The sequence below is a fragment of the Erithacus rubecula genome, assembly GCF_903797595.1.
Source record: "Erithacus rubecula genome assembly, chromosome: 14".
Lineage (NCBI taxonomy): Eukaryota > Metazoa > Chordata > Aves > Passeriformes > Muscicapidae > Erithacus > Erithacus rubecula.
The window spans coordinates 14,779,557-14,801,019 of record NC_136666.1 but is presented as its reverse complement, the minus strand read 5'-3'; the positions used below and the strand labels follow the sequence as shown (position 1 = coordinate 14,801,019).

At 36.4% G+C, this 21,463-nt stretch overlaps 1 protein-coding gene across 6 annotated transcripts in view; it reads right to left on the bottom strand.

Moving 5' to 3' along the window:
* TCF12 (transcription factor 12) overlaps nucleotides 1-21,463 on the bottom strand; it is a 158,159-nt gene that overhangs the window by 94,461 nt on the left and 42,235 nt on the right. For all 6 annotated transcript variants that reach the window (XM_079318101.1, XM_079318097.1, XM_079318100.1 and 3 more), the window contains exons 5-6: nucleotides 21,348-21,416; nucleotides 10,794-10,896 (exon numbers count right to left, since the gene is read on the bottom strand). In XM_079318101.1, the coding sequence (XP_079174227.1) occupies nucleotides 10,794-10,896; nucleotides 21,348-21,416 (172 nt within the window). The remainder of the gene's footprint in view (nucleotides 1-10,793; nucleotides 10,897-21,347; nucleotides 21,417-21,463) is intronic.

Here is a 21,463-nt window from a genome sequence, read left to right as displayed (position 1 = left end):
ACATGGGCTTTTTCCTCCTGCCAACAAACCATATTCTTTTCTATAGTTTGTAACTGTGCAACTGAACCAACTAAACCCAGCAGTATTTTTCTACTGGCCCCTCTTTGTTTACCCTACAGTCCACCCCCAACTATAAAATACTGATGGAACAAATTTATACTCAATTCCTTTAGCAGATTTTAAAAGGGTTTGTTTTGGTTTTTTTCACCATGTACCTTTTGAACCACATTTCTAGGAAGATACATTTCTAATGTAATAGCAAAAATGCAATTGAAATACAGAACATACAAGTACACTGGACAAAACTATTTGTTATAATTGTGCCCAGGGCTGAGTGCCAGATAGCTGTCAAACAAAGGAACAAAATCATACAGTTGTTTGGCACTCAAGGCTGAAATCATTGTGAAACATGCACTGTTTATAAATTGTCACTGATGAATAAAAGCAGTGAACAAAAAAATTTTAAAAATGCAGCCAAGTCTCAGAAAGACAAGGCAATCATGGCTCCTCCTCCCACCACTCTGTAATCAAACAAAACAAAATAACCCTCAAGCCCCCAGGATGCCGGGCAAGAACCGCGCACGGCGCAAGGGGAGCCGAGCATGGCATGAACTCCAGGCTGTGCTCACCCTGCAAAGTGATGGCATTCAGACACACACAAAAACAAGGCATGTGCATTTCTCAGCTTTGTTAGATCCAAAATAATTTTTAAATGCTACTAATGCTAGTGACATTCATCTTAAGCTTAAAAATATCAATCGAGAAGATGCAAAGAAAAATTTTTTCACTAATGGTGAAATATATTAGCCAATCTTTCAACACAGAACACAGCACTGCAAAAAAAAAAAAACCCAAAACCAACAACAAAAAAAACACAATACCTCACCTATCATTGAGAAAAAAGATCTAATTCATGCCAGGGCAAAGGATTCTATTTCTCTAAATATAAAGTAAAAACTGTACCCTGGAAAATAAGCAAGAGCTTAGTTTGTGATCTAGCATATCTGTATCAATTCCAGTACCTTTCAAACTTGAAACTATAAAACAATAAAGCACATCCATAAGGAAATGAAAACTCCTCTAAAATTACAGCAAAACAAACTTATAAATATGGGGGAGAAGTTCTCATTTTTTGACAGATAGGTAGAATATTAAGGTGTGACAAACTGCTTTCTTTAGTATAGCTCACATAGGAGCTTCTGCAAACTCCTTTGAAGTTAGAATTACATGATCAGAAAATTCTCTACAGTATTTCATAATGCAATGCAACTCTTAAGACAGGTAAGGCATAATTTAAGAAATATGGTTCTGTAAGTAGTTTATTTTTGCAAATCTTAATTCTAGCAGATCAATCAGTTTAAGTTGGGAAGTACCTCAAGGCTTCAAACTAATATATAAATAAATTAAATTTGAGGTGACAGCTTGTAATGGACCAGCAATACGTGAAATAAATAGATGATGTAATAGGAAAGAAATTAATTCAGTCAGAAACACAAGTGGTATTTATCACATCAAAATAGTAGGACAACTTCTCTTTGCTTCTACCATGGAACAAACATACTTAAAACTGCAGAATCCTGATAAAGAGCATACAAGCACACGCCTTCCTACCACTGCAGAACATTTTTCAAACATGATACAAGTTTATTTATGATACAGTCATGCACTTAGGTATTCAGCATAGACCCTAGGGATTAGCCTTGAAGTTTACAAGACTGCTAACAAGTCACACATTATTCTCCAGACTTGTGTTTTCTATGTCCCATTGTATAAGAGGAAGACAGTGCAAGATGCCTTATTTGTATTGCATGTATCCAAAAGGCCAGATTGTTTTAGAGGTCCCTATTAAAATGGGAAGTAAATTAAAATTTCACTGCAATTATTGTGATGATCTCACTACTTCTGCCCATGGTCTGCACAATTCAAATTTGAATTTACACATTGTACATTACACATTACATATTTTATTGCATTTGGTATCCTAGCACTTTTAAGTCTCACAGCCAGACTTTGCCAGTTTTACAAAAAACTTTTAAATCAGCCAACCCATCTCAATAGTAACCACCGTGCTTCTTCCTCATTCCCATTGGAACGAATCTTTTTTATCTCTCAATTTATAGCTATTGCTTTCTTTAAAAGAATCAGGATCAGTACACCCAAATAGTGTTTTTTAATTGGATATGTTACACATTGTCACATAAAACTACGCATCAACTCTCCCTCGTATTTCATCTTTAGATGGAGGATCTGTGAGCACCTTCCAAAAAAACTCCAAGCACACAGCACCTTCCCTCCACCAAATGCCACCCTGGCAAAGCTGCCACACACATTATTTATCCATGGGGACACCAAGGAAATAACTGTACAGAATTTTCATCTGACTTCCCAATTTACACACAGAGTGACAGAAGCTGCTTTCACCTCTGTGAAAGCTACAATTCTGACAGACTCCAGGAAAAAATATTAAAAGCCAGCAACCAAGACAGCAAATAAAGCAAGATACAACCATCTCTTAACAGAAAGAGTTGCTGTTCCTCTGGTCTTTGCACATTTCTGGTACACTAAATTCTTTCATCCACTTTTCCAAAACAAAACTTGGGTAAAATATTAGATTGAAGTGAAAGCATCCAGATGTTACCATCAAATTCAAATGTAAAAATTTTGTTTTCTTTTGATGATACTTTTCCTATTCATCTATTATGTAGCTGAAGCACTGCACACCTACAGCATCTTACAGGTCTATGGAAAATGCAGCAGCTGCTCTGGCAACTTATAAAAATCATAGTATTAGAGGTCCAACAGCCCTGTACACCTGAAAAATAAAACTACATCTTTTATTTTCATCTGGTTTGTTTTCCCCTCTGAGATGTTTGTTATCTAAACAAAGTCAGGTTTCCAGCAGCAGAAAACATTTGACTCACTAAAACCCAATCTCTAAAGAAAACTATTAGGAACTTCAAAATCATATTAATTCAAATATAAAATATCCCAAATCACTAAAGCCACTTGTTTTGGCATGAGCAGCCTAGTTAGAACATTTTGGTTGATCAGTTCAGAATTCAATCACGGGATACAGGCATTTATTAAAAACTGGGCTGCCAGCAACTCCCAGGCTACAGCTATTTGCAACACAAGAATGAAAAAAAATTAATAGAATGAAATAGAGATTAAATAAGTGATTTTTATGCACCTGGTGATAAGCAAACATCTTTATTACAAAACAAAGACAAGCCATGAAAAATTACAAAATTATCTTTTAATCACCAGTGAGCTTTCTACAGCCTCCTATTTGAACAGGATAATAGTTATTATGTAGATCCCTAAGCAATTGCCTCATGGGGAAGTTACATCACCAGTATGGGAAGAATCACCCCTCCTCCCTAGAAGAGGGCTTGGCGCCTTCAGACAGACTCAAATTTAAAATCCTACAGTTTCACCCAGCTGATCCCATCCACTGGAACACATCTACAAGTGCCCAGGGATGGCAGGAACCACAGGAGAGAAATATGCCCTTTCAGCATTTCATGCACTGATGAGCCTTGTAACAGATAAACATACCCTGCAGCAGCTAAACTGACATGTTATAACAAAGAGGAAATACAAGACTTAAAAATTTCATCAGATTACTATTTATTCCCCTTTTCAAAGGCAGAGTACACTGTGAATAAATCAACACTCAAATGTATCAGACTACATTAACTAAAACCCAAGCTTGGCAGAACAAATTTTATCAGAACTAAAATATTTCAAAATGTAAAAGCCACAGACTTTGCATATTTATTCCCAGACTGGCAATTCAAAAGTACTGAGTATGGCAAAAAAACTGGGCTCAAGTGTGAGACCATTTTGAAGAAGGCAACATTTCATCTTCTTCCAACACAATTAGCACTATGTCTCATTTTTTCCTCCCATTAGTGCACAGTGCAAGCACCACCACTGTCCATGGACCACCAGAGCTGCAATTCTGCCTGTGGGACACACTGTGGATTGTAACATACCTGTGGCACCAATAGTATCCAATGAAAAGCAATCATCACCTCTTCCTAGCACAATGTTTAATGGTACAGCTTGATGGGTTTCCAAGAATTTATTCACTCGCTTACTTGACAGAAAGAAAACCTTTCTGGTTTCTTCCTTGAACCACAGAACTGCAGGCTAAACCTGCCAACAACTCCAACGTTGATCCAGAGATGCAAAAACAGTCTAAAGGTGCACAGTGCTCGAGAATGGCTGAGGATGAGGAGCCTGAGCACTGCAGCACAGCCCTGCAGGCAGTGGATCAGAGGGAGGGGGGAAGGCTGCCCCCCCTGCACCTGCTCCCCTGCTCACCCCCTGTGCCCCGAGCTGCCCAGGGCAGCAGAGGGACAGGCAGCTGTGCCCACACACCTACCTGGCACAGCCACACCTGAGCACCACCTGAGGAGCACTGCCAGGGCCCCTCTGCCACAGCTGCTCACCAGGAGACAGACCAAAGTCTCGAGGGGCAGAGAGCACAGGCAGACACCTGCTACAGCAGAACGTGCCGAGGACACGAGCCCCGCCGCGCCTGCACAGAGCCCCGTGCATTACTGGAGGTAAAGAGATGTTGGAAAAGCTATTTGATTGAAATATTACCGTAAACAGAAGGGAAAACTAAGCTTAACACACGCTCTTGTGAGCAAAAACCCAAGGGTAAAAATGCCCTGCACTTAGCACTTTCACTAAATGACTGTGTAATTTAATTTCCCAGAAACCCATTAGCTTTCACAAAAGGAAAATTAAGAGCAGATGAGAGCAATTCTTCGGTGTGAGTGGAATTTATTTAATGTAATACCTGGGGAAAAAAATAAAAGATAAATCTGAAACTGTATGAACAGATAGAAAACACTGCAACTCTAGAAAGCTTCAGCCCACAGAGCAGAGGCTGTGTGCTGGCAGTAACCAGGGTGTCAGAGCCCAGGTCTGAGAGCTGCCCAACACAGCCAGATGCACAAACACTCCAGAACAAAAGGAGTGCTAGCATTCAAAACAGAAACAAACTAAAAGGAACCTCAATTTATTTATGGTGGTTTTATATATTCATATGCAAAATAAATTATTCAAATAATTATCTGGCAAACAGGAAGAAATAAATAAAATTTAACTTAAAATGATACTCTGGGTTTGAAATTGCATTATAAAACCCAAAATACTATGAAAGCCACAATAGACTTTTAGCCAATCTATATCATATAAAACCAGCATCAATTCAAAACAGAGTGACATGCCCCAAAAGGAAAAGCAACAATCTTAGAAGGGGGCTTAAATGGAAATCTTCCATTTTCCAGATTCATTATATGCAATGATTTGGAAAATACCAATTATTAAAAAAACATAAGCCTATCAGAAGCCAGAAGACAAGAAGCTTTACTGGGGTGAAGCAATGGCAACACTTAGTGAAAGGTAGCCATCATGCATTTCATAGAGGTGAGCCATGAACTCAGTATTTTTAGTTTTAATAATCAAAACAGTAAGTGATTAAATGAAATGTTAACATAATACTGTGAAATTGCACAATACAGTTATGCAAAGTGAATGTTAAGGAATTTTTTCAGCATGGGAAGTTGACAGTCTATGGCTTGTGGGGGACTCAGTGCCAATGCCTCTAAGTATTTATTGTAACTGTGGATGATCCTATACTCATGGTTTTTTTACTAGGGAAAGTTTTTCTAAACTCAGTAATATTTGACAGATAACTATGCAGAATGTAAAGCTTATCAGGTAGCCTTTTACAGTTCTCTTTCAACTTACTGCCCTGTAAAATGAGATGGACTAAAGCACTTGTGATAATCTTTTATGTCACTGTTTTGTCATTTTCTTATTTTAACATTTTCCTCTTTCTTCCTAATGAATTCTCCAAAGGATATAAAATACTCTGTCCCCACCATTCTCCAAGTTAATAACAATGTAACTGCATATAAATTATTTCAGATCAATCTTGCTATTACTCATATCTCTGGAGATAATTTCCATTGTGATGCCTGGGTTTTTTTCATGTGTTGAAATATTAATGACTATAAAAAGCAATTCAAGGAAACCTAACTATTATTTTGGACAAATAGAGGGTCTGCCAACTCCCTACTTGCATCTGCCCTCTCCCTTCCTAAAAGGTAATTAAGACAAGATTCCTAGCAAAAACTATAATGGCATCATTCTTAATGTGTGCTATTTTAATAACTATTTACCCTTGCTGGTTTCCTATTATTGCTTTCACCATTATAAAGTCATTTGATAACAAGATCTCTGTCTTCAATTCCAAAATTATTTTATTGAAGGGTTACTGAGGAAGAAAACTAGCAATTTTCCTGAAGATTAGTTAGACTCTTAACTGAGTACCAATTCAGATGCACACTGCCTTTTAATTGTATTTTAAAAGTTCCAAAGCCTCTCCTTTTACTGACAATAACCTTCCACATATTATGGTTTTAAAAGATTACATCAGCTGTCCAGGAACTACATCAGCACTGGAACTCTTACAGAAACTTCAGCTATCTACCATGTCACTTCAAAAAATGCCCCTCCAATGTTCACCTTTAAAAGTACCTACTCTATCCAAGCCAACTGGAGTGCTTAAATTACAAGTCAAATAATAGATTTCACAGTAAAAATTGAAACAGCAATTTCAGTTTGAAAGATGCACTGGCAGAAGCCCAGCCATTCTTAGAAACCTGTACAATCAGGGAATCAAGTCAATTAAATGAATAGTAACTCTAAAACCAGAAGGCATCCCAATCCAGATATTGATCTCATTCATATGATTAATACATAAAATCCATTGTGAATTTCACAGTAACCCTAAGACTGGCTTTGAAAATTCTTAAAACTTGGCTTCTACCCATGAAGCACCTCCCTGTTCCTGCCACCCTTCACATGGCAGCTTCTACCCAACACATAACCTATTAACTCCTGCTACACTGGAACCAGACTGCTAACCAGTAAGAGAAGGTAAAATTAATGGTGTATGTAGACGTAATTTAGACAGAAACCCTGTTTTGTGATGGTTGATGACAAACCACCCAAGGGCCCCAAGTGCATCAAGTACAACCAATAGGAAAAAAAGTTACACTGCAAAAACCCCAACACGTATTAATTACTCTGTTTCCCTTTACCAGTACTACCTTTGGCTCTTTCATGTATTTATTTCAAACAGAATAATCAGAAAACCTTTATATTCACATTATAAACAGTAAATGAAGCTAGTTCAGAAACACCTAGAGTTCTAAAATGTAACCCAACTAAACTTTAAAGCAACTTGCTAATGAAATAATGAGAAAACAGTGAAATACATTAGAAAGAAAACTTTGAAGAATGATCTCACTTCCTACTTCAAGGGACTGATTCCAACATTGCAAGCTAATATTCAACCACTGTCTTCTCACTCACTATTGACTAAACTTTTTGACTTTTTGTCATATGCCACCTTGTGCAGCACACAGATGATGAACATGGAGCACAAAAGTTTGGCTGTTATCCTTTCTACCTCTTGTGGAAAGACAGGCACACAAAAGAAAGTAATTCACCCACTTCAAATTTTCAAGACAGACCAACAAAAACCCCTTAAACTATATTCAAGAATAATCTGCTTTCTTTCTTCCCAGTAAGTAGTAGTAAAAAAGCTCAGGAGAATAAAGTCCAGGGAACAGTAAAACAGACAACACAATATCACATGCTTGAAGGGTCCTAGCAAAAACTGACCTCTCCTTGCAAGTGCAGAGTACTAAAAGGCAGCATAATTACAGAGAAAAGAATCTCATATCCTTGTGAATAGTTTTCTAGAATGTAATTAAAAGAGAAGTGTTGAATAAGCAAAGATTATCAAGTCTAAATGGAGCTACAATACCACCAATATATCTTAGCCTGATTTTCTACATATCTCTATGGATACCAACAGACTCTGCTGGTCCCAAGACGATGCAGTGGTTTCACTCAAAATATAAGAAACAGCCTTCTTTTTTTATACTACCAAATCAACACGATAATTCTGGAATTCATTAGTGAGGAACACTAACCAATCCAGCATAATAGCTTTACTTCCTCTGCAAAACACTTCAAAAAAATATCTAAATGAATATGGAAATGCATCTTTCTGTGGTAAATTGTTCATTATTGAATCATTATCAACTCTTGTTAGACAAAATTTCTCTCTTTTGCAATGTACAAGATCATTAAAATGTTTGAGAGCTCCATCATGAAAGACAGTGGCACTTTATAATCCACTATCTCTTCAGGCAAATATGCTTACGGTTGAACATAATACACAAAACAACAACATCCCCTTGACACACAATTCTTTCTTTTAATGGTACTCTTAAGTGTTGACAGCAATGGTGAAATATGTTGTTGCTCTCTCTCTTCTTCTTTTTTAATAGTCTTTAACTATTTCAGAAATGTATTTCAGTCATGATAAAATTTTGGGAAGGGATGTATTTCTTAGATCTTGCTTGTGGAACCCCAGATGATCAACCACTGCTATTAGCTAGTGAGGTATTTCCTATAAGCTCATCAAGTTCATGTTTTATCCTCTGTCCATCTCCTTTTAAACTCCAAAGATCACAAAATAATGAACCAATGTCTTAAATATTGTATGTGTACATTAGCTAATAAAATAAATGTGCTCATTCTGTTTATGGGAACACAATTTGACATGAAAAAAACTGTATAACACCTTTTTGTCTAAAAAATCTTCAGAAGAATTACCATTTTTCTTTTCAATAATAGATAAAGAAACTATAAACACAGTAGTACCACACAGAAAAGTATTACTCTATTATTTTTTCATGTAGCTTTTATCATTCTTCTCTCCAAAATTTCACCATCAAATAAATTACAACAGAAAAATTAAGGATGTGAAGGTATATTATACAAGCTGTATCCTATAGAGTAATATAAGTAAAATGAACAAAATTTTTTGTTATGACAAGCCAAAAAAAACGTAAGTGGAATACTTTTAAAGGCATACTTTTAGAGTTTTGATGTGAAGATAATTTAGAGATATATACTGAAAGCTTTCTATAATTCTTGGCTGCATAGAGATGAAAATGAAGTGCTTTTGCTGCAAGAAAATAAAATCCCTAAGAACTATTAGCCACAAAGCTTTAAAAAACTATTTCAGTTCTCAGCTGCTTTGGGTGACTGACACATACATATCTTGCAATTTGTTAATCCTGTCTACAAAACCATCTAAATGAAGGCATTTTCTCAAATCTGTATTAATGATGTAATTCTATTATGTCTAATAGAATCATCTGTTCAATAAAAATGAAAAGACAAGAAGATACAGTTACACCAATTATTTGTGTCATATATTTAAAGGCATATATTGTTTAGAATTTAGATGGTATAAATTAATAGCATGAGCAATCAATTTGCCTTTGGTAACAGAAATTAAAAAAAAAATTAATCTTTGCTACATATATTAGTAAAATAAAATCAGTATCAGATACAATATCTAGAGATATTCCATACATGCTACTGATCAAAATACTGGAGAAGCAATTGAAGTAACTTGTCTTTTTTTCTTTTTTAGCAGAAAACTGAAAAGATAAGTTTGAAAGAGTATTTGGGGAAAGTCTACTTTGCTTTATCAAAATAACTGCTACATTTTAGCTTTGCTGTCTTCAGATAGAAGGTCATTGACCAATTGACATGTCCTCTCTCTAACCAAAGTCTACAGAGATGAGTATTTTAAAATTGCCTGTTTTCAGATTTGCATATGAAGTTGAAACAAAATGCTGTTTTCAGCTGAGCTTCGTCTGTCTCTGTTTCAGAGAAAATTAAAGTAGTAAACAAAGACTGAGCAAAGTAGAAAGATTTCCAAAAGAAATTGCAGACCACCAGGATTTGGATTTAGGTAATCCACTTAGATTACCATGGCTGTGTCTTAAAAGGACAATACTGAGATCACAAAATAGGTCATGTCTACAAGATGCGGAATATGGAAGTGAAACAATGTGAAATGTACAAATTCAGAACAAATATTCAGTCTCCTGAAAAACAAAATGATCCCCAAAAAAACATTTTAAACCTGGTCCCAAGACCATGTATTGCCAAATTAAATATTTCAAAATCAACAGTTTTATGTTCCCAGCTAGAAGACACAAAAGGAGATTTTTCAGCCAATACCATCAGCACATTAATATATTTCAGGTAACACAAAATGCAGGCAATGAAAGAAAGCTTTCAATACCTAAGTCCACAATATAATACACTACCCTTTCCTTGCTTTTTTTCCAGTTTCAAAAGCAGAAAATGTTAAATAACTCTGAAAACAGGAATTTCCATCTATTTCTTGAGAGTGACAGTTTCTAATACAACAAATATAAAAGAAATTAAGAAATCAAAAAAAGAAGCAAGTCCTCAAATTATTACCTGAAGAGAAGCCTACAGTAAATTGGTAGGTAGCTCAAGAACTGAATTTTAGAAAAAAAAAAATTTCAATGCACAAATAAAAAATTGCTATAAATGTCTACTCAAACAAAACTAAGGAAAAATAATTTTTAAAATAACTTAGAATTTACACCAAATCAAAATATATCAGATTACTAGATTATCTTAAGAAAATCTTGATATTTCCTTCTTTTAAAAAGTCCTGGATAATGTCCTTTATGAGGAACTCACCCAACATAAAAAGATTTGAATATGAAAGTCAGTGTTGCTATAAGAAACAGAGCAACTTCCAGATGCTTGACATGTCAGGCCTAGACAAGGGAATGAAAAATGTCTCTTTCTGACCAAAGAGGCTTTGAGGGGATACTCGTAAAGAATTACCTACTTACCCATCAGATTGGAGTTCATGAAAGGTGTCGGGGACAATCCTTCATGAGGCCCTAATCGACTGTCATTCAAGTGATCACTGTAATGAGGACTGTCTGCAAAACCCTAGAGAAAAAAAGACCAGAGTATTAAACAGATTATTTGGCAGCCCTGCTAATTGAGTGTAATGACACTTTCCTAATTAAATGTGCAAAGTCACAATTGGTCATTAATCACAAAAGTTGGCTTTCAGGTCTATTTCACAGAAATTATTCTCTGCCCACATATTACTTTCTTCCCATCAAAAAGCAACCACATAGTTTCTTAATAAGCTGTGTCCTCACGGACAAGATTTCTAAAAATTTAATAATACAGAGATATTTTGATATTTGAATCCTCTTAGTGTTAAGTCACTCGCCACAGAGAGTAAAATTAGTCTGAAGAACTTGCAACTGATTTTTTTTTCTTAAGCTTTCCATTTGTATTAATAAAAGACAGTAAAAAGTTCAGGAAGAGTCACTGATGTTAAGAAAAAAATGTTGGTGCAGATGAGAAGAACAAATTCCATTTCTTCTTGCTGCCTGCTATTAATGTTACACATTAATAGGCATTTTGACACTATCACATTACTAACCAGCACAGCTCACTGACAAAAGGTTTACTTCCATATAGTGATTAAATAAACAACTTTGTCATCCAATTTGTAAAGGAGCACTGAAATGGAAATACTTTTATGTATTTTTCTACCATTAGCACAGCCAGCTTACCAGACTTGGATCAACCCTTTTACAGTCAGGAAACACTGGCTTATTGAAAGCTTATACCAAAGGCAGAGGAGATGGAAAATAAAGAAGTCCTTGGATGTACATATTCTTTAATTAACCCAATTACATAAATCTCTCCTTGAGACATTTGGAAATCCCATCAGCTTTTCTGTATAAAGGTATGAATGTGCCATTTGCCCTTCAGACTTACCAAATGCACACTGAATCACTTATTCTGTACCAAAAGATGAAAGAGCTGGCACTCAAAATTGCACTTCCTTTGTAGCCAAAGTTTTTCAAAACATTGTGCAAACCTTATCTTACAATTCACACCTAGTCACTTCTCGTTGAGAAACCTAAAGCTCAGGCCTAATTAGAGGAGGAGGGAAAATTGTTCACAGCTACCAGAAAGCATCCCAAGTGCCCTGGGACTATAAAATCATCAATCACTGAACATTTATCATCTCTCCAGACCGCAGGCTCACATAGAAGACAGCATTAATGGGGCTGGAACAGGCCTCCCTATCATTGCAGGCGTGCTGTCAGTTCCACCAAAGGGCTGCTCACTGAGAGCTGTCACAGCACTGCTGCTGCCCCTGGATGCATGGCACTGTCCTGCTGCTGCTCTCTGCACAGCAGCTTTCCACAGACACACTGAATCCTTGCCTTTATCTGCTTCAGGATCATGGATACACTCGTGATAGGCATTCAGGAACAATCTTAGTGACATTTACAACTTGGTTATGACCACAAGGGTGTCCTCTGGAAACCATGACCTAGCCCCGTCTGTCAGACAAGCAGCGTGGAACAGCAGCTGCTGAGGAAATGGAGTGGCTCCTAGCTAAGGTCACCACATGTGCTTTAGTTTTATGCTGAAGTGAAACAAGAAAGAAATTAAATCTGCTGAATATAAAGAAACAAAAATTTGCAAATACCTCCTAAGTAGGTAGCTTTATTGTGTCTCTGCTTTTACTCCTTATCGTGGTTGTTTTTTTAAAACCTTTTCCCTAAGACTTTAGCTATACTTTATTTTAAAAGAAAGAAACTATAAAGGACACCATCACTGATAATAGAGGATCCATATCTCAGACACCCAGCAAGCGGTACCCAAACTGAAATCTTTAAGACATCTTTATTTGCAGAGTAAATAAGATAATTATTGAAAATACAACATGGGTAAGACTCATTTCATATACAGTTGCACATCATGCATCACAATCTACCTAGTGCACAGGATTCTTAATGGTCCTCCTCATGTCAACACTGCATTTCTCCCTCACAAAATAGAGGAATTGGAGAACTGGGTGGATGGTTTACAGGAAAAGGAATGTTCTTCCTTCTATCATGAAAATTCCTTTGAAGAATGCTTGACATCATGTTCTTTTCATTTACCCTTTCAGTCTACCAAAATGCACTTGCAACCAATCACCACAGCATCCAAGTTGTATTTCTACACTACCAGACAATTCAACTACTTCATGGAAAATACTTGGGGTTATCCTTCACAACACCAATGCCATTGAAAACAAAACATTTGGTCTACAGGGTGAGAATATACTAAGGGATTCACAAGCCCTTTAAGTAGAATTGGTCTTTTCTGGACTTTAATGCAATTCCTACAATTAATTGTATCAGGCATTTCATTATTTGCCACTAATTCACATTTGTGAATTGTAACCTATGCCTCCACCTGCAGTGTACTAATGTGAAGAGTTCTCACCTTGGCCATCATGCCTGACAATTATTCAGAGTCTCAGTGTTCAGTCAGGGATTATCAACTCAGGCTGCAGAGTTTTGTTTGGGATTAGAAACCCTGGGCTGTTTCCTACATATAACTCAACCACACTAAATTAATATAAAATAACCATAAACACGTGCAGTTTTGATTTAACAAATTTTGCACTTGACAAAAGCAAATTAAGAAAAATCACAAGAGTTCTAAGGACAGTGATTTAAATTACATAGAGTTTTTTCAGAGCATTCTTCACATTTAAGCTGTACTTCAAATAAAATTGCATCCCTGATAGCATTCCTTGTTTTTGCATCTGTACTGTTAACCTACAAAGTAAACAGTAAAATACTGCTACTGGAAAGAGTTGTAACGAATCACAGACAAAACTTCAGAAGTTTCCAGTAGCTTCTGAAAAGCTATTGGAAGCTTCTAGTCATGCAACCAAAGCTCTAAAAATGTATTTAATAAATACAATAGTGCAAATTGACAACATATGCTTATTGCTCAAAGAAGAATACAATTGAGAGCCTTAAAAAATCTGGAATACTAATGAAGGATAGTGGTTTTTAAAACAGATCTCACTTGTGTGACTGAGCAATGAAGAGAAAGCACAATTGGCTAGCAAGTGAACTCATTCCTTGTGGCAAAAGCAGCAGAAGATGGCGGGGAGGGATTTATACAAAATTCTATCAGAGCCCCTTTTCAAATCCTTGTTTTAAGCAGAACTCAATAATACATACTGCCAAATTTCATTCTTCCTTTCTGAGAAAGGCAGAAAATCTCAGTTCCTGCCAATTTTGAAGACTAATCTACTGAAGCTCGCTTAAACATAGCTGGATTAACACAGACTCCAAGCAGAAAATGGAGCTAATCAGTCATGCCAAAAGTTCCTCTCCCCTCCTGGGAAGAGCTATTTGCTGGTATGTATTCTGGCTGGTGATGTCATTCTTTGGACCACACGTGGGCTTCCAAAGCCCTTTGGAACATTTCTACCTCCTGTTACCTGCAGGCACGTTTAACATAGAAAGGCTGGAGAGAGACATTCCATGCTGAATAGACATCCCCATTTCTGCCTCTGTGGCTCCTCAACAAACCTACCAATGGATTGGCATACACCAGAGTGCAGAGCTGGAGTGTTTAGCAAATAACTGGCAAAAAAGTCTCCAAAATAGGAGTTACTGGACAAATTTATTTCCTGTTCTAAGCGCTCTGTTCTGAAGGGACTGCAGATAGCTCAGGGCATTTTTCTGTTTGCAGAAAGCAAACTGATTTTAAATATGATTAGATGACATAGCTGTAAACTCAGAACTGTCTTGCTTGTTCCAAACTCTTACATAGCTATTACAAAAGCAAGTTTTAACTTTCCCAAAGGAAGAAAAAACTTCTTTCTGTACTATTACAGTCCAAATAAAGTGCAATTTGGGTTAACTGTTCCCTTACAGCATTTTGTAATGTTGTTTACTGTTCAATTTGCACAGGCCTTTGCCTGGATTTCAGTCTGACTGAACGTTTGTGATGAGAAACACCAAGTCAGATACATCTACAAATTAAAGCAACAAGTATTGTCTACTAATAATACCTGCTATGAAATGCAGCAGAAGGACTACTACTAATTAGTGCAGCAATTTAACTGAATAGTAAAGGCACTCTCAACATTGAATGCTCTAACTGTATTTGTTTTTGAGGAATTTCACTGCATTAGAGTGATGCTCTCTAATCATTCCAATAAATAAATCTTAAAATTCCACAATTATAATATTCATTCCTACCTCTTCTGGGTAAGATGCAGCAAGTATCCAAGTGATTTAGATTCTATCTGTATCAGGATTTTCCAAGCACAAGGGTGCTAACACAGCCAAACCAATTAAAAATCTGACACTATATCACAAAATCATAAATACCTGTACACAGGACACCTGAAAAACATCTTACATAATGTATTATTCTAGAAGACTCAGAAGACAAAATGAAAAAAAATCCCCAACCCATACACCCAAAGTAAACACATTCCTTACTAGGCATGTTTAATCCTACCAAATCATGACAGAAGGCCTGACACAATGAGTCTATGCCCCATTTTACAAAGTGGTAATTAACCTCCTAAAACTCAGTATCTTTCAATGGCCATTCAAGTTGTGTAGTTTTGGTTAAAGTTAATTACAGAACTCACCTAAGATGAAATCAAAAACCTTTCCCAGTTCACTGTCCCTACCTTTTTTCATTGCATTGGTTCCAGGTTTTCTGTGGGATTAATCCTCTCCCATTTACTTCCCTTTCAAAAACATAAAACTATTGTCCCCTAGCAATTATTTTCTGAAGTCACACCAGCATTTGTCTACGCATAAGTAAATTGTACTCCTGATCCTAACTCAAGTTATGGGGTTTTTGGTTTTGTTTTCAAATAGGCATAACATCTTGTTTCCACTTCAGGGTAAAATGTGAAAAATGAAGAAGGCACTGTCACTACTTGGCACACCATTTTCCTATGCATTTATTGAATTAATACTCAATTCATTGAGCTGTCCTCCCTGTACAATTTACTACTCCACAGCATTTCATTTGCTCTAGTCCACTAGACTAGAGATAACAGGGGTTTTGTTTGTTTCTCCTCCCTTAGCCCCAAGCCCTCTCCTACACAAGTCCCTGGGAACAGACCAAAATCTAAGGCTCGTAACCAAGCTGCCAGATCACTAAGCACGTATTTGCATTTTAGCAATTTACAATATAGCTCAATTACTGCCTTTAAACTTAAGACATTAAAATTCCACTAAAATGAATGGTTGAGTTCACAGTTTGACGTGGCTGCAGACCAAAAGATTAAACTTAATGAATGCTGCTTTCAATTCCTTGAGTTTTATAGTTTGGCTGACTTTAAATAACAAATATTAATTGTTTAAAGCTCAGGAATACTGAGGTCCCTTGCAAGCTAAATTTGGCAATGAACTTATGAATCAGGCAACAGTCATCCAAATGACTAATGTGTAAATGAACGAGTGAAGCTACTGCTAAAATCCACTTTATTTTGGATTATCTGGCTCTCCAAACTAATCTGAAATTTCTAAAGACAAGCAAGAAGGGAAAAAGCACAAGGAGGGTGGGGGGAAGTGAGGGAGGAAAGCGAGAGGCAGAGGCGGTGAGAGACAGACGGACAGACCACAGAGACTGACTTCACCCAGGAACACTGTGCTGAGTCACTGATTGCAGGTTAGCAAGAGGCTCTGCACAGCAGCCATACCAACATGGCCTAGTGAATTTAAAAGATTAGGGATTATATGACTGTGAATGCTTCCAGAAATACACAGCCTTAAAAAATGAAAATAAAAAAAGAAAAAGAAGAATATTTTTTAGTAATTTAATCTGTGCATCAGTCAATGGCTCCTAGAGGAAAGACTAGAGAGCCAAAAACCTGGCTTGGTCCACTGAACATACAGATCAGGAAGAACATTGCAAAAATTAAGGTAAGCTAAAAATAAATCCAGATAAGAGTACTCTTCCTTTTTGCCTTGAGGCTCACTTGCACTATATTCATTGATCTTAACAGAACATCAAGAAACATCACATCATCACAGGTCATGGCCACAACCCCACTTAAATCATGAACAACCTTGCAGAAAACTATCAGTGGGAACAATGTTGTTTCCAAGCAATGACCAAAATCATCTTACAAAGTCTGGAGCAGATGGATGCTGATGGGAGTCTCCCCACACTCCTTACCCTGTTTCATCCATGTTGCTGTCATTTGCCTGCTAAAATCCAAAAGCCAAGGTACCAAGCTGAGACCTGTCTCATGTGCCAGGAAACAAACATCTCCCTCTGCAGGCTCCATGTCTGCCACCTCCCAGCCCCCTGAGAACAGCCAGTACTTCAACCCATATCCTTGAGCTTGCAGAATACTCCTCAAACAGAGGAATAAATGCAGTTTGCTGATGGACAACACACAATTGCACCAGAAACAAGATTTCTAGCTTTAATTACAATTCCCTCCCTGTAACAATCAGTAAGTGTTAACATTCAACTACAATATCTTAAAGACATAAATGCAGCTTTTGGTGTTATTTGGTCACCTGCTATGTGATGGGGCAAAAGCAGGTATCCTTACCCCAGATTTCACATATTATTGGGAAAAGTCAAGACAGCTTTCACAAATATCCTCTAAGTGTCACCCTAAGTAATATGCTTTGTATCAGAGTTCTAAAACTATTCATTAGTTTCCTTTCCCATAACAACTTGAAACACATGAAAAACATGTGTGCAGGAATAGAGAACAATCAAAAACACAGTTTCTTCTTTCAAATTTATTTCTAATGTTATTTATTTTTTTAATAAACATAATTTTCTCCAGCTCTAAATCTACTTCCAAGAGGTTAAGTTACTGAGTGACAAATCTGATTTTAAACAGCTAAACCCAATAGCCAGTTACACCTCTCTAAACTCCTGTGAGACAAATATCAACATGATATGCAATGGGACAATTCCCTGGCCACATGGAAAACTAATTTGTGGACAGATTTCAATGCTAATTTCAGTGTGGTAGGTAGTTGCAATAAAAACAAAACAAAAACCACAACCAAAAGATCCGCTTCTCCAATATAGCTGAAATGAAAAATTCATATGATGGAAACCAGATTTTTCTAGCTCTTATCTAAGCTATAAACCAGGAGACAAAATGATACAAGTACAGCCAACAGACTAACAAGAAATGCTTAAAGGAAATACGTGAAAACCTGACTAAAGTACTCAGAATTTTAAAAACAGAACTTGCTTTGAAAAATGCTGCTTATGAATCAAATTATAAAGTAGGCTGGATTTGCAAGTGTCCTGAGTACTGAATATGGAATATTTAATTTGGGCTTTAATTCCACAGTGAGTCATCTGCTACCTTGTAGAATACATCAGGAAAAGCAAATAACCAGCAGCAGAAACACCAAACAACCTCCCTCCCTCACATTAAAAAAAATAAAAAAAAAATCAGAGGACAAAAAGGACACAAATACAACAGACCTGATAACACTTACAGTGTTTCTGTGTCCCTCCTGTCTTGTTTTGCTATTTAATAGCTTCCTTTCTTGTTATGTATCTGAGATTAAGAGGTATAAAATACTATTTCAAAACCTGCTACCTCATTACTAACTTTTTGACTTCTTTGCAAATTAAAAGCACTACTTGGGGTGAGGAGAGTATTGTTTGGGTATAAAGTATTTCAGATTCCAATTTATGCCTGGGCATTTTACATACAGTAGAGGGAACAACCTGTTGCCTGATGCTACAAAACCAACTAAACTAACAGTGCCATCTTCTTCACTGAAGCCACTCTGGCTTCAATTAAATACATGGAGTTATGTAAAGGAACAGGAAGATAAACTGTGTCCTCAGTACTGAAGCTAGATTCATGTTAAATCAGGTCAAAATATACACTCACAGCTTTTAGTGCAATGTACATGTTGCAAATTATTTGAAACACCTGCAGTTTAGATTTTGGAAGAAAAATGCCTCAGCTAATTTATGCTAAATTTTTAACAGTTCTAATTATTATGTGTGTGTATATATAAAAAGGAAATCCATCAAGGAAATGTCTTATGAAAAACATTTCAGATATGCTCGTTTGGAGACAGCAATCTGAACAGATCAAAAATTGACCTGCTCTTTTTATTGCTCCTTTTATGTTACAACAAAACTGAAACAACAGAAGACAACCTCACAGAGCATTATTCTTCATGAAGCAGCAATCATTAGCCACACCACAACAACAACTATAACAAAAAAAGTTTAATTACAATAGAATGCTTACTCCCAAAAAAGTGATTATACCAATTTGCTGCTACATTATAAATTACAACTCACAAGCACAGCAGGAAAGCAAAAAAGTTCAGTATTATCTCACAACAGGAAGACAAAACTTTCAAGTGCTGTAGGGCAATAAATTATTGTGCAGAAGTCATGGTACTCGAGTCAAGTACCTCAGAATTTGCTTCAAACAGCTCAGGAGAGCAAGACTTTCAAAAAGCAGCTTTACCATCCTCTGCAAAACACACTAAGAGCTCCTCTTCTAGTGCAAGGCATTGTGAACACATGAAAAAACACCTGTAGCTCTTCAACACTCAGATAAGGGAGAGAATATCATCAGCCAAAGATATTCATTGAAAAACCACCACTGCTGCACATACAAAGGTAAAACAAGATTGGAGACTAGGAAGAAAAACAAGCCCCACAAGAGACAAACTTGGTATTGTATATGGACTTCAGTACAACCGTTCAAGAATAAAGGAGGTCCTCAGCACATCACAGAATTCCAGTGACTGCTAACTACCATTCCTGAATTCCTCTTATAAACAACAAAGCTTTCCTACTTTTTTCTTCACACCCCTCAATAACTATCTTTTCATATTATTCATTTTTCTAACAAAACAGCCTATGCAAAAGAGATTTTGCTCACAGAAGCCACTAATGTCTCAATTTGTACCTTTTCACAAATCTAAGATGATCACAGCAAATTCAAACATAAATAGCTGCTGTTCTTTCAGTGTTAGAACACTATTTACCATTAGGTAATGAAAAGACAAGGTCCCTATATGAGGTTTTTCCAAACCTGCTGATTCCTAGCCTTTAATATTACTTTAAAACACTCCTGAAGTAAGAATGGCTTAGCTTTCAATAAGGTATTGCCAGACACTCTTAAAATAAAATAAACTGCTATTATATATGAGAAGGTTCTTGTCTGAATTAATTACTGATGAAAAGATTAAAACACATGACAAACACCCAACCCCAAGCACAGGAACATACATCTCATTTTTACAGTGAAAAGAAGTTACCAATATGTTTTCCTCAATTCTCATACCAACACTCTTCAATAATTCCATGAATAAATCAAAGAGTGGGTAACCAAATACAGTAAAGTTTACTGATAGCAAAACTTTTTAAAAATAATCCTAACTAAAAGTTAGTGCAGAGTTGCAAAGCAAGTTCTCCATGAAATTGGTAATATAAGAGGAGATAAAATTTGGTGTAAAATACAAAATGAACATGCTCAAAAATTACTTAATGCCAAAACAATGTGGTAACTATGGTGCAATACTCAAGAAAATATTTTTTTTTTTTCTACAAAGTTCTTAAAACAGTATCACTTCACAGCCCAGTGGCAATCCAAAAATGCACAATTTAGCAACAAGCAAGAAAAGAGCAGAGAATGAATCTATCATTATATGAGGCAGAAACTTAAGGAATACCCTCCTCTTCACTAGTGCATGCAGTCATAGTCACCCTAACTCTGAAGTTTACAGAAGAAGAAAGATTCAAGAAACTGCATCAAGAACTAACCACAGATTAGGAGCAGTTACTATACAAAAGCAGATACCAATGGGTTACAATACTTCAGCTTGGTTGAACATAGAAGTGGCATATAAAATAAAGGTGTTTGCAGGGAAAGGAATAAAAATTATGAAGTACATCAGTGACTATTTGGAACACTGGAACATGGTAGAAATCAGTTACATCACTGGGAGGCACACATAAGACAAAAAAATCCATAAGTTTTAGCAAAAAATCCTTGTAATTGTTGCCAAAACTGTAACCAAAGCCAGAAAAATTCACAAACAGCAGAGAGCAAGCCCATCAACAACTACAAGAACCATGTCCAAAAGGTTGACTCTGTCCAGGAAATCTAAGCCAAGAGCTGGGGTTTTGCCAGGAGAGTACACAGTAAAGGTGACAAAATATTTGCCCTATACTTACACTCTTACCTTATGCATCATTGCTGGCCACAGTCAGACCATTTATACTGAACTGAACAGACCTTCAGCAGGATTTGGGAAAGAAAAATATCCTTTAGCCAGTATTCTACCATTTTTTTTATTAGCCTTCAACAGGTATGCATTAAATTACCATCAAATTCCAATTCTATTCACTTGAAAAGTGTTTATCTTTCCATGTCTTCAGAAATTCTAGCCAACAGTGAGCCAACACTTTAAATTCTTAATAATTTTGACACTATATTGTGACCTTTAACAGAAAACACCAGTAGTAGGTAATGGACTTTTAAAAAAAATGAAAAACACACACAATATATAAAGAATAAGTGGTACCTCTTGAGATTTCAACTTTTCTATGTCTGTGGAAAGGTCTGAGCTTTTTCCATGAAGACTGCCATTTTCCTGTAAACAGACAAAGAAGTAGTAAGAACAATTAGGACAAGAAAAAC